At 37.0% G+C, this 14966-nt stretch overlaps 1 protein-coding gene across 23 annotated transcripts in view; it reads right to left on the bottom strand.

The window, feature by feature from the left end:
* The window catches only part of Dmd (dystrophin), a 2110831-nt gene that overhangs the window by 18000 nt on the left and 2077865 nt on the right, over nt 1-14966 (bottom strand). For all 23 annotated transcript variants that reach the window (XM_063242792.1, XM_063242803.1, XM_063242804.1 and 20 more), the window contains 2 exons: nt 6611-6854; nt 5379-5502 (listed from right to left, as the gene is read on the bottom strand). In XM_063242792.1, the coding sequence (XP_063098862.1) occupies nt 5379-5502; nt 6611-6854 (368 nt within the window). The remainder of the gene's footprint in view (nt 1-5378; nt 5503-6610; nt 6855-14966) is intronic.

Below are 14966 nucleotides of genomic sequence, written 5' to 3' on the forward strand. Positions count from 1 at the left end.
TTATTTTCTTCTTTTATCAAAATGCCCCAGATTTCTCAAGATGGCTTTAATCTATCTCTTTACAAGAATTGAAATCAGATTTATCACCTATATGCATGAGTAGAGGTGAATCAACTGACTGAAAAATGCTTAATGCCTTGTTTTCTGTGTCACATTATACTGGAAAATTTAAAACAGCAAAATGAAACCTGAATGTAAAGTAACACCATTACACTATTAGATACTGGCCAGGTTGTTTTTAATGCTTTTTATCAACACCTGTGGAAATGGAAAGAGTATGGAGGGATAAGGAGAGAAGAGATGGGGAAATAAAAAGGATTAAGGCCTAGTATGTATATGTACCAATTCCCCTGGTAAATATAATTATTATGGTCCACAAACATGTATTAAAACAAACAAAAAAATTTGAAACAGTAACATCTGCTTTTCATTCAAACAATGAATCAGCCAGTTGTGGAGCTGCACACCTATAACCCCAGCCTTCTGAAAGGTGGAAGCAGGGAAATGATAAGATTGAGCCCAGCCTAAGTAGTTTAGTGAGACTCTGTCTCAAAATAAAAAAGGGCTGGCTCGGTATGAAGGCCCTAGGTTCAAATCCCAGTACCACTGCCAACACTTACACACATAAACACAAAAAGGATCAAAAGCCCTATTTATCTGTCACTGCTGTGGATGCTAGAATTACAGCAATGAACAACGAAAAAACCCCATCTTCACAAAACTCACACTGCTATACAAATAAACAGAAACTTACAGAGATTTGTCAGTGATATTGAATACCGAGAATTTATCAAAAGGGCAGTCTTGGAAGCCCTCATGAATGAGATGCACTTGGGTGAAAACTTTAAGGACTTGTGAGTATGAGCCATGCAGCCATCTGAGGGAAGAGTGCTAGAGAGGCTGATGGGAGTGTGACTGGGTTGTTCAAAGTACAGCACAAAAGATGGCCAGCACAGACAGACAGACTCGAGGATTGGGAGCAATGTACTTCCCTGGCCATCAACCCAGTGTGATATCATTATTTATAGGTTGGGTAACCATACACTATGTAGCTATAACAGGAAGCTCTAAATCTTGCTTCTAATAACCATATCTAGGAGCTGAAGAGGAGACTCAGTGGCAGCGCACTTGACTGGAGTGCTTGCGGCCCTGAGTTCAATTCCCAGTACCATTAAAAAATTGGAAAAAAAAGACAAAAACAGAAACCATATCTGTGACAACAAAGCTTTGCATCCAAAAAACACCAAGACTTTTTTCATTTATTTCCCAAGAAAACAGTGAATAGTCCTAACTATGTTCCTTAAGCACTTACCCAACCCTACACAGCTGCTCACACACAATGGAAGTGCTATGTAAATAGCTGTTATACTGTAGTATTTAGGACATAATAAAGAAAAAAATTGTACATGTTCAATACACATGAATTCTTCTCCTCCACACTTTCTAGCTGAGTTTATGGATACAGAATCTGCAGACACGGAGTGCTGACTATACTCTCAACAGATCACCTACTATGACTTCTTACACGTTGCACTTAAAGGAAAATCATTAGGGTTATATATTTAAAGGATGCCATACTCTATCCAGAATACGGCTCCACAAATCCCAGCCTTATCACATCTCAAACTTTCAAAGCACAAAAGACACACACTGCATTTATTTAAACACCTGTGAGCATCTTTGAAAGAGTCCTTTTCTTTTCCTTCTTAAATGAATGTGGCTTATGCAGTTCAGAAAAAAGCCTCTTTGAATTCAGTCTTTTCTTTCAGAGAACAAACTTAACAATGTAGCCTACCCATTTTATATTGGGAAGTTATCTCTGAGCTTTAACTCAGCCACTGGAATGCAGCACTGCTGTTCCTGTATTCAGTTCTACCACAATATTCCTGGTTCCATAAAACATCAGGATCACCACCTGCAATGCACTTTAATTCAGGTACCTTAACAAACATGCTGCCTCCTCACCAGTGTTGACAGCCTAAATAATTAAGGCTTGGAAGCACCCAGGGTTCTGAATCTCACTGCTAAAATATGTGACTTAATTTCACATGCTTTCCTTAAGAAAAAAAAATCAAAATCCTAAAGCAGAAAATAACAACAGAATTACTGAAGCTCAATTTTCAGAATTTGTATTTTCCAAAGGCATGTAATATTTTTTAGGCCTCTGCTATCATTACAGTCCCAACAGGCCATTAGCTGGATTCAAATCTTACGTGGAGAAAAGAAAACATGACATAAGGAATCACCCTAAATCACTGAGATGTGTTGAAGTCAGGAGAATAACCACAGACATACCTTCTTCTCAAAGCAACTGAACCTCACTTTCCTATAGGTGTTGATTTCTTGGGAAGAGGAGAATGCTCCTCCTCCTCACTGCTCTAGATACTATTTTTATTTTTTTTTTACTTTGAGTCAGGCTCTTACTAAATTACCCAGGCTGGGATCAAACATGTAATATTCCTGCCTCAGTCTCCCAGAGTGCTTAGATAACAGGCATGTGTCATGCCACCTGGCTCCATTTTAGATTCTTGAATGTCATCAGATTTGCTTCAATTACCTTCTTTTCTTCCTCAGAAATGTTCACCTCTTCTTGGTCTTTATCCATCTTTCTCAACATCTTTCCCACCCTGGTCTACTTGCACCATAAGGACCTCACCACTTCCTGATAGTCCTCACACCCTGATCACAACCCGTGAACCGCCCCTGTAAGACCACAATAATCTCCAGGTACAACCTTTGGCCGCCAACTGGAAAGCTACATCTTGAATGTAGGAGTAGCTTGAAAGTATTTACATCTATGATGTCTCCAACTTTCATACTTTCTCAGCCACTGTCTTATCTTCCACCATAAAACTTATTCACACTTTTGACCTTGCCTTTCAATTTGGGATAGGACATTTGCCATTTTACTCTACTCCAATGGAAGATCATAATGTGAAATCAATTCCAGAACACACTACTATACCAGGCAATAGAGCTTTTCAGTGTGAAGGCTGAAGGAATCACAGGTCTCTTCTTTTCTGTGATTTTTGTTTTTTGAGATCGTGTCTTGCTATGTTGCTAGGGGTTATCATGAAATCCTGTGCTCAAGTGATCCTCCTGCTTCAGCCTCATGAGCAGACAGGACTACAGGTACATGCTGCCTTGCTTGATTTTGTAAGGTTTTGAGAAAGTTAACCTGTTTAAGACTCAGAGAAAAGCAAGATAAGGGATGAATCTGACTCATGCTCCCGCAGCCGTAGGCAGAAGGAGAAATGAAAGGAAAAGGCCAAACATCTGTGAGTTTCATAAAACACTACTGTCTTACTTTGCACAACTGGAAAAACTAATAAGCACCTGGCTAACAACCCCTGTCACCATCATGCATTACCACTGGGACACACCCTACTCCTTTTGACCTTTTATCATTTATCCTTTAAATCCTCACCTTTAGGTTTCATAGAGCCCATCCAAGGCCAAGAGCCTTCCTAAAGAAAGACAGCAGACTATTAAGACGACCTGGACCGTAAATTCACTGAAAGGGCACAAGTTTTTCAATTTTCCAACTCTTGGCTGAAAATTCTTTCTCACTTGCTCAGTGTGTTTACAATTATCCAATTAGCTGTAATTTATTTTCACTTCCATTGAGCTCTCTTTCTGCATTTGACTTTTTGATCACATCTTCCTTGTAAATCTATTCCTAATCCTAGTCTCTCATCCCACCATCATCCAAATGGAGGTCTTCCCTAAGGCACTGTATCCAAGCACCTTGTTATGTATTTTTAGATGACACCTCTCAGCAATCAATCCTAATAGCTCATTTCCCCAGACTGTTCTCTTAATCCAGGCATAGACGTGGATTTTAACTGCTTTCTGGACACAGTTTAGAATACATGCCAGATCATCGGGCACATTATCTCCATAATCAAAAATTTCATTGTCTTCTTCCAACCCCTCTCCTCTCATTTCCTTCCCTTGCACCATCATCTCCTCCTATATCTTTCAAATGCAGGTTCTCAGAACTCACATATTTTGGCATTTCTAACTGCCTAACTCACTTTTCTACCTGTTAAAAGTCATTGGGACAGATACAGGTGCTTGGTTGTATCTTTTGAAGTTCCTCTGTAGATATTTCTCACCTGGTATGTGAGTTTTCAGTGGTTCCCTCTTATGACTTTATATCTGGATGTCTTGCCAAATCCACATATGCTTAAAAAAGACTGCTCACTGGGGGCATGATACAGGAGGATTACTCTCCCTTCCCAGCTCCGCCCATCACTCTGCTTCCTGGCTGCCATGATGTGAGCAGTTTTCCTCTGCTGGATCCTTACACCATGCCTCCTTGCCTTGGAGTTGGCCAACTATGAACTAAAAATGTGAGCCAAAATATACTTACTGTCCTTTAAGTTGCAGCATCAGTGAGAAAGTGACTAATACACTCCTTGACACTAAATGAGTCAATTACATCTGCTCAGTATTTGTGTCACCATACTGACACTCTGCAGCCTGTTTCCTTTTATCACCTGCTTGAGGACCATAACATTCTACTTAACTGGACAATTGGCCATTTGCCAACCTCTGCCCAGTCTCCTCATTTCCACACCCTCACGTTCACCATTTCTATTTCAGGGTATGTCTGGTCCCTACTTCATCTTTTGGAACTGCTCACAAATATCAACTGGTCCAAAAGCTTTGCCTGGTTTCCAAAATAAATAGAACTGTAACACCATTCTGTCTTATCCTGAATTAACAAGAGGCTGGCATCTTGTAAGGCATTTAAGGTAATACCTCATGGAGAATTATTATTAGATAATTTAGCAAATGATTTGAATTGCTACCAAACATCTCACTATCCCTAGATCTTTTGTACTGAGCTACACCTCCAGTCCTCCTTATTCATTCATTCATTCATTCATTCTCACACACACACACACACACACACACACACACACACACCCCTCAGTTCATCAACATCTCTGTGAACAATTTGGTTGCAAACAGAAGAGTTCACAAAATTTTGCTTCTATCTCTGAACTCTGCATCCATCGGGTAATGAACAAAACCATAACCATCTTTCCAGAACTAACAGCAATGTGGCCATCATGAATCATGAAACAAATTAAATTCCCTAGAATCATGAAATGAATTAAGTTCATCAACCAAGGTACCACTCACTATATGTGTGTGTGTGTGTGTGTGTGTGTGTGTGTGTGTGTGTGTATTTGGAGATGTTGGTCCCACTCAGTTACTAAGTTGCTTAGGGTAGGCTCGGACTTGTAGTTCTTCTGCCTCAGCTTCCCAGAGTCTCAGAGTTCTGGTATTATGGCTATGTGCCACCCACCATCCCTAGCTTTTTCAGATCTTAAGAGAAGAAATCTGGGAGTAGCTAAGTCACTTACCCATAGATTCTGAAGTTTGACTGCCAACCACTCGAAGAAGCATAGGCTGACTGCTGTCTGACCTCTGTAGAGAAGTAGAAGGAGAGGACACCGTGGTGCCATTCACCTTGGCCTCTGCCTGGGGCTAAGGCAGCCAAAGAAAATAGAATTATTTTTTGTTGTAAACATTCAAACAAATCTATAAAGTAAAAATATAGACACTCATGATTAAGAAAATTTTGACCCTCCCTGAATAAAAACCTCCCAAAGATTATTGGACTTAGGATATTTCACGTAATCCATAATATTGTTTTTGTATCTGAATTATGTTCCTTTGTAAAAAGGAGAAAAATTTAGAGCTACAATGGGACAAGAAATATAAATCATTAAACTAAAACACTGAAAGATTTCAAAGGCTGGTCTAGAGATTTAGCTCACTGTATAAGCACGCCTGCCTGGGAAGCATGAGGTCGCGAGTTCGATCCCCGGTACCTCCTAAAAAAGATTTCAAAGGCCATGCAAGAATGATGAGGCCAAATAAGATCTCCAAAATATAATGGAGAATTCATACTTTTGGGAAATACTAAGTAACATGATAGAGAAAACATACTTCAAAATTTAAAATTCCTGAAAAGCAAGGAAGATACCTGGGTAGGGACTGTTACTATGCTAATACCTTGCTAAGTTCTAAATAGAGGCTTAAAAATGGTAGAGAAGGAAAAAAAAACCCAAAAATGAGGAAAGAGAATTTCAATCCATTTCAAAAGGTCAAATTTTCACTTACTGAGAACTAGTGGAAACCTTCTGGTCTTTTTATTCCCTCCAGAATACATTCCATATTGGTCAAAAGAAACACATTTTGACAGGACTAAGGGGTATAGCTCAGGGATAGAGCACTTGCCTAGCATGCATGAGCCTCTGAATTCAATTACCAGTGTTGTTTTTTTAAATACAAGTTTCTTTCTTAAAAACTCATTTTTGGCTGGATATGGTGAGCACATCTTTAAGCTCAGCACTCTGGGAAGTTGAAGCAAGAGGATTTCAAATTTGACCCCAGCCTGCATAAGTCATTGTAGACCCTGTCTCAAGAAAATGAAAGGCAAGAAATAACATCTAGTACTTTGCTAGGTACACTCTAAGCATGTAAGAACTGATGTGCACTTATAAGAAGAACTCTGAATTCTGTTAGTACTGCTGAGGAAAGGACCACTAATGTTTGTAAATACCCCACGTTAGAGAGATGTAGCTCTCACTTGCTCTAGCAGCTGCCTTAGCCTATGTAACTGTGACTCCAGCTGTTTATTATGGTCTTCCAGGATTTGCATCCTGGCTTCCAGGCGGCCTTTGTGTTGACGCAGTAGCTTGGCCTCAGCAATGAGTTCAGCATCCCGAGGACTCTGGGGAGAAGTGGGCATCATTTCTGGAGGGGACGGCAGTGGGGACAGGCCTTTGTGTTCATGCTGCTGCTTCAGACGATCATATTCTGCTTGCAGATTCCTGTTGGCAATAAAGGAATAAGGAAAAAAAGGAGAAAAAAATAAAACTGAATTATCATCATCAGATTTCATATTATATGGCAGATGAATGAATCTGACCACCACCAAACAAGAGCAAGCAAAAGAGAGGCACCAATGAATGGTTTTTATGAAGATGATCTTACCAATGTTAAAAGAACAAAATAAAATTTAAAGTTTTTGACTGGTGTGTGAAGAGAGATGCTTTTCAATTTTTTATGTTATACTAAAAGCCTCAGGAGTGCTATGTTCAGCTAAGTAAGCAGCAAGGATTTAATCATTTTGTAAATATTTCTTTATAATGTCGTGAGATTAAAATTTTTATGCCTCTAACAACACTTTGGTTTGCTTTTTAAAAAATCAAGCATTTTCAACTAAAAACACAGAAGAAGTATACCCATATAACCACCACCCTGCTTTAGTAAGTTTAATATTTGCCATATTTTCTTCAAATCTTTTTGAAGAAAAATATGACAACTAAAGCAGAAGCTCCTCCGCATACCTGCCTTGAATCCATACCATTCCTTCTTCACCACTGGTCCCCAGAAAATGCCATACTGAATTCTACATTCCTCATGATCACCAACGTATCCATGAATGTTACACTGACCTTAATAGACACACTGATGGTCACTTGTTTTCCACCTATGAACACTGCCATACTATGTGATTCAGTCTATTACTATTATTTTCCACATTCTTAAGATTTACATTTAAGGACTTTTTGTTTAGGAATGCACATACCATCTTAAGAGTTGTTTTTTATTTTTTTCTTTCAGGAGCTTTATGGCGATTCATCCATGTCAATGCATAATAGTTTTCCACTTTTCTACTTAAAATATCATTTTATTACTTGAATATGCCAAAAGCATTCTCCTGTCTCTGGACATTTAGGCTGTTTCAAACTTCCTATTATAAATCATGATGCAATGAATTTCCCTTTACTTGTCTTCTTGGATACTGATTTAAGAGACTTTATACAGAATACATCTGTATCAGTTGGGATACAGCAATATCTTCAATACTGCTACATATCAACACAATACACTCCTAAGTCATTTGAGCAATTCACTCTCTCACCAGAAGTGAATGAAGTTTTCTACATTCTGGCCATATTCTAAAAGAGTTGGTGTAGTAAAAATTTTGGCCAATCTAATGGGTGCATTCTAATCTTCACATCGCTTGTTACTCATGGGGCTGAACTTCATTCATGTTAACATTTAGTGTTTCTTTATGCATTTTCCTCCTGAATTATCTCTTATTAATGTTCTTGTTATATTCCCAATGCTTATTATCCTTTGTGAGTTATGCACATGGCAAATATCTGCTGCTCTTACCTTACTGTGGTTTACTTTGTTCATGGCATCCTGTGATACAAACAATTTAAATTTCAACATATTTCCCTATGTTTCCTGCATTTTATGTTTTAAGTGAATCTTCCCACCCCTACAATTTAAAGTTTAAAATTTTGCTTTTTACATTCAGGACTTCAATACTCCTGCATTCTATTTTTGTGCTTAATGTGAGTATACGGTCTAATTTTACTTCTCCCTTGTGGATAAATGAATAAGCCAACTCCATTAATGCACAGTCCATCTACTTCCCACTGACTTCCAACAGTGCCTCTGCAATACATAGAGTGCCCACAAATACACCACTGTATATCTTGAGCTATTCTACTCCATTGGTCCATATAAATGTAATCAACTGGTATGGTTCTTAAAATTGTCTTCACTATTTTGATGTCTTTGATCTTCACTATGATTTTAGTAACCAATTTTGATATTTCATAAAAACCCTTGTTGAAATTCTGGTTCTGAATTATATTGAATTTATGAACTGAAAAGAACCAAGTTCATATAATTGAGTCTCCACATACTAGTTTCACTTTATGTGTATTAATGTTTTATATTTTAATGTGTTTTCTTTTTTATTCTTGCAGATGAATGCCCAAATTATTTTTATCTTTAACTTTTTTGGGGGATGTATCAGGAATTGAACTCATGACCTTGCACTTGCCAGACAGGCTCTATGCCACTGAGCTATATTCCTTGCCCTATAACTTTTTAAAATAAATACATTTAGGATTGTAGATTTTCTTGGAAACATTTTAGTTGTATACAAAAATTTTGCACATATATGACTTGATTGAATTCAGTTTCTTGTACTTTGTAATCTATTGTTTTTTCTATTTAATGCAGTCAGTTAGCAGAGCAGTTTTTACATTTCCATTTTCACTTACCTTTTCAGTGCACATTTCTAATTTATTTGCATTTAAATCAAAGAACACCCGTATGATACAATTCTGTGAAACTTAGCAATAATTCTTTTTGTGATCTGGTTCACAGTAATATTCTAAAAATGTTCATTGAGCATTGTAAAGTGGCTATTTTCTCACATGAATGGTAGTCTTTAAATACATAGTGCATTAATTTTGTTGTTAAAGTCATATACATCCTTAATAATTTCTGATTCTTTACTGCTATCAATTTTTTAAGAGGAATGCTGAAGTCAAATGGGTTTGTTAGTTTCTCCTTTTAATTCAGTTGCAATTCATTTTATTTGGGGGCCTTGACTTTCTTTACTGGATTTTAATGTGTGTAATACACATTTTTTCCTATTAAAGCCTATTGCCATGAGTTTAATTGCATGTGAGCCTATCTATGGCTATTCCACATTTTCCTCCTTATACTTGATTACTGTCAAAGAAATATAAATAGTATTAGGGCATGCAGGAATCCCGAATGCTTTAAGATTTACTTAGAATACAATTCTAGTTGAGGATACTCCTGATATTTGATACCCAGTTATTGATTTGAACTCTTGAAATCTTTTTTTCCAGTTTCTTTAAGTACTAAAGTAAGATGACAGATTTCAGGTGCTCATAGATATCTCATCAGGCGAGGCAAATTCCTATTAACAAATGTCGGAGATCTAGAGCTAAGAAGAGAGACATGATATGTAGGTGACAAGGAGTCAAGAAGAGTTTTCCCAATGTCCAGTCTGAAAACCTCATGATCAGGTTTCCTGCTAGGGAAAAAACATTCCACAGGGAATATATCTTCCAAAATGTTCCATTTCAAAATGCTGGATCTCCACAATGAGGCAGAAATGAAAGCCAATACATTGTTGGTTTATTGTTGTTTTTCTTTCTTTCTTTTCTTATGCTGTACCCTCTACCTAACATGATAAGCTTTATAGGAATTTATTTAAAGTCATGCAAAAAATCAATCAATGATCTTTTTCATTTACAGGAACAGAATCCGTATTGATTGAAATTCTATCATTATCAACCTTCAAGGATAGTTGTTTTTGCAGTTTGTTTCACAGCAATCCGCTTTGATAAAAGTAATAAGAGCTTTATCAAAGTAAATTTACCTTCAGCCAGATTCTGCACACTGATCCTCTGGGTGAGAGCTAATGCATGTAGTTGTCCATATTAATTAAATCCAATTTCTGACCACCTACCATGCAATCAGCTAAATGTTTCTGTGAACTTGAATCAGCATCCAATGTTTGCAAGGTCTCATTTTACTGAAACTATTTTTGTTCCCTTGTAGTTACTTGCTAATAGGAAACTTACGTTCACTGAAATGCTCCAACTGACAATATTTTTTATTTAAATTCTTTTTCAAGTTATATCTTTCAACCAGACTTGGTCACCCATGATGTTTCTTTTGAAAACATTGTTTTTAGACACAGCCTTCAGGATCATACAACAAATCATTACTGTCTTCCAATCTACTTTTCATGAAGGTACTCCCAGGAGACTACCTTTTCTAGCAAGATCTGGCTTGGTATCTTGATCTTGAAGGTCTAATTGTCCACAAGGCTCTCCTTTTGTGAGTTATTTATAAGTATCTTTGTTCAGGAAACATGGTTTGGTGTATACAATACATGGAATTTCTGTTTGTGTATCTTCCAGTGAAAAACAGAAAAGGCTCATTTTAATCAGCCAGGGCTTCTCAAAGCTGAGTTGTAAAGAATACCAATTGCTCTATGTGGGCCTTTCTTTCCTTCCCAGATGTCTAAAACTTCCCTTGAGAGACCATTTCTTTAAGGACTCATATCCTCCAATTCTAGAAGGTTCTCAGCTATCATAGCTTCAAATATTACTTCTCTGTGATTTCCTCCATTGTCTTCTTCTGAAATCGCTCAAACATACCCCCAAATAAGCCCTGAAGTTTACACCTAGTAACAGCAGCTCACATGCTCACTCACTTGCTCCTCCACCTCCACACCACTCCTCTCCCTCTGCCATCATGTAGTCCAGGCTGGCACAGGCATACACCACCACACCCAGCAAGAGTGAGCCATCTTCACTGTTGTCATGTTGTGTCATTTTACAGTCACATGGTTAACGAGGGTGGGGTAGTAATCTCACTTCTTTAGTGCTTTAGATTCTACTTTGCAGACACAATTTAAAAGGGATGTTGTATGTGTACGCATTTCATTTAAGTTTACTTCTCTTTCTAAACTCATCACTATCGATAGTTCGTGGCAGCTCCCAGTAACCAGGTCTTCATTGAGTGATACTGAAATACTGCTAATTGTATCACTAGACAGTGGGCAGGATTGGATCCTGGTTTCAAACCTATAATGCTCCTACCTACTGCACTCTCCCGTTTCTCAGGTTCTACGAATTAGGCCTACAGATAAACTATAATCCCCCACCGAAGTCAAACTGGTTTTGATTATATAAAGTATGTATATGTGTATGTATACTTATATGTGTATATGTTGCTTCAAATGTGCTTATGTAGGGCCCCAATTTCCAATAGTAATCCTGGTCCTGGACCTTTACCTTGGAAGGAGGAGTTTAATCTCTGCAGGGTCCAAAAGCTCACAGTCTTAGCTAACTTCTTGCCATGACTCCCTCTGCTTATTTTTTTTCTTTTCCATTGCCAGTCCACAGAGATACTAATCTTGTTTTAAAGTCCAGCTATATCTTTTAAATTTTTCTCTCTATATATTATCTACCACTACCGAAATGGTAGGAGCAGAGAAAGATGCCTTAAAGCAAGAGGTAATCTATCTTAATCATAGGCTATCAGGACACACTGATTTTGCACATGCATGGTCAAGGTGACTTCAGTATTAATTCAAACATTAATTCACTAGCCCAAGATTAAAAGTGAGGCACATATGTATTTTCTTTCTCCAAAATATGTTACACATAAGCCTTGTAGTGAGCCAAATAACAAACTTCATTGCAATACACTAGTCTTCCCTCCTGATGCACTAAGGTAGGACAAACTATTACGCTAAAGGTTCTAAAGCTAGAAATGGTTCTAGAAAGGAATCCTGAGCAGCAAACAAAGTAAAGCATAAAGTTTTTGGTATGCATCAGAATTTCTTTTAAGGTATTTATAAATGTTCATGAGGGTTATCAAGAAGAAATGATGCTCAAGGGTCTGAACTGGAGATGACTTTCACTAAATATTTTCTAATAAATGTAGTCAGGGTCTTATGGCATATTATTGTTAGGGGATGGGAAGTATAACCATTTAGCCTTTATAAACTAAGCTGTTACATTTAACAAATGATATATCCAAGTATATTTTAAAGCATGCCTTGTCTAGTATTACTTACTATAATGCTAGATTTCTTTCACACAGAATTTGTAAGGAATATAGGGGAGATCATTTTCAGAAATTGGAACTGATTGCTACTTCATTACTGTTTTTCAAGGTAAATTGTTTTAAAGTTTAGCCACAAGTACAAAATTTACCAATTTCAACAGCTGGTTATCAATTTATTTTGTTACTGGTATGTAGTTCATTTTTCTTGAAGTGGTACATCTCACCCCCACTGATTCCCTAATTGTTAGGAGGTAGTCATTTCAATACAGATGAGTATGTCAGTGATCAGGCAATGACTCCACAGAGAATCTATTTACATTCTTGATTATCTTGTAAATTATATTTTTCTGGTAGCTCCCTGAAGAACACTAATTCAAATTCATTGCACAAGCCTTCTGTCACTACAATTTTTTCCTGCAGCCAGTCATTCTAAAAAGTTTCCCACCTAATATTAATTTCTTATTGTCCATAGACCAAAACTGCTTCCTTTCTACAACTATGTGGATGTATTTGGCTAATTTCATGTCATACAGTATATACATTTTGTTTTCCAGTGCAAATTTACATTTTTAAAAATTTTATGACCAAGTAATGAACAGAAGGGATAAATTAAATTGGCAAAGCTTATTGTCTTACCTCCACTTGCTGAAAAATGTGAATACATCTGGCCCCTTTAACAATGACTTCTGAGTATCTCTCTGTCAATCAAAACCATGTGATACAAAACATACAATATTTTTGTAATTTCTATTAATGTACAGAGATCAAGTAATTTCAATGTGTGTTATCTACTCTGTAAGTAGAACTTCCTTACTACGTGTAAGTAGATAATGGTACAATGATAAAGATTTTTTTAATAAGACAAATGATTTGGCCAGCATTATAAATTTTAAAAGCCAAAAATTGCAGTCTTTTCAATCACAACAAAAATATTTAAAGCTGTAATGTCACATTTCTATCAAGCACCAAATCAAAAACACCCCAAAACTAGGTAGAAAAAGACATTCATGTGTATTACCAGTGTTAAGAAGAATCTGACAGAGCAGAAACTATAAGTATGCATATTTTAAGTCTGCCTTAAGCAAAACAGTAAAAATGGCATGATATCCCTCCCAGGATCTTGTTTCTGATCTATTTTCCTTAATACTGCCCTACTTTCAAAATTCACAGCTCTTTATCCCAACCCTCTTCTTCCTCAAATTGCTAAGCATAAAGGATTTATGTAAGATATTTAAAAATGATTCAAATTTTATAATAATGTGGTACTTTCTTCTAGTGATAGCTGCATTATAAGAGATGTCAAAGCATGTAAAGGGGGAAAAAGTTTTGTTCCACCAGGAGAAAATTTGAATGGTGTAATTTTTGACATTGTCTTTTTAGTGTTGAGTACCCACAGCTGAGGAGGGTATTAAAGCAGGGTTTGAGAGATGGACTTGGAGTCAAAAGACCTTTATTTAATCCTTGCTGAGGCAAGACAACCGATTTAGCACTAATCCCATTATGAGGATTCACAGGGCATTATGGTTTTCATTTTATATGCAAAATTTTTAGAACCAGGTTCAACCCATACTACATGATTGAGAAATGTTTGCTATTATTTTTATGTCTTTCTATACTTTATACTTTTTAATTTGGAACCTCAGGTTTACTGAAAACTCCTTATGCAAGTAGCACTTAAACTATCAAAAATGAAAACAGTCTATTAAGACTTACTGGGTTTGGCACAAAACAAACATATATGGTGTTCAGAATGTGACTCATTCAAAATTTCCCCTATACATATACTTAAGGGTTAGCCTCTAAGCATGTAGAGCTACCCAGAAATTTTCAAATTATTGTCTATTGCCCATCATCTTTGCCTTAGTAGCATTTATCACAACTGAGTATTCGGGGCAAAATAAAATCAATGAATTCAGAATTTTCCTTAGATTTGACCAATTATGCTAGGATGTGAGAAAACAGCCCCATTGTGTCCACAGATTAGTGTTGGAACAAAATACGTGGACCAAGCTACTGGCTTAATGTAGCTCAGCGTGCTACTTTCTGGATATGCCTTTTTTTTCTTTTTTATCAGTACCAGGGATTGAACTCACAACTGCCTGCTTGCAAGGCAGGCGCTTACGCCATTGAGCTACATCCCCAGGCCCTGGATATGCCTTTGACATAGTGATTCATATGTTGCTTAAATTTCAAGAGATATGACTTGACAATATTAATTGGTTTCAGTTTAGCTTTACTGACAAAGATATTTTTCAGCTTCTTGATCAGGGTTTCTCATATCATTATCTACAGAATGATTCTATTTTATCAAAAGGTCAACAGAAAAAGAGAAGAACTCACAAGAAATCCTACGTACTGTATCTGGAAATAAGGCAAACAAAAACCCAACATCGAAATGCTGGTGTCTGCTCGTCAACATTGCAAAGGCACACTAGGAGCAGGAAGGTCTCAGAGGTAAGGTAGTTTAGTCCCCAGGAATAGAACCCCTGGGAAAAGTATACTTCAGTATTCAG

This window comes from Cavia porcellus, unplaced genomic scaffold (assembly GCF_034190915.1).
Source record: "Cavia porcellus strain 051 isolate PalLab524CR breed Dunkin Hartley unplaced genomic scaffold, mCavPor4.1 scaffold_33, whole genome shotgun sequence".
NCBI lineage: Eukaryota > Metazoa > Chordata > Mammalia > Rodentia > Caviidae > Cavia > Cavia porcellus.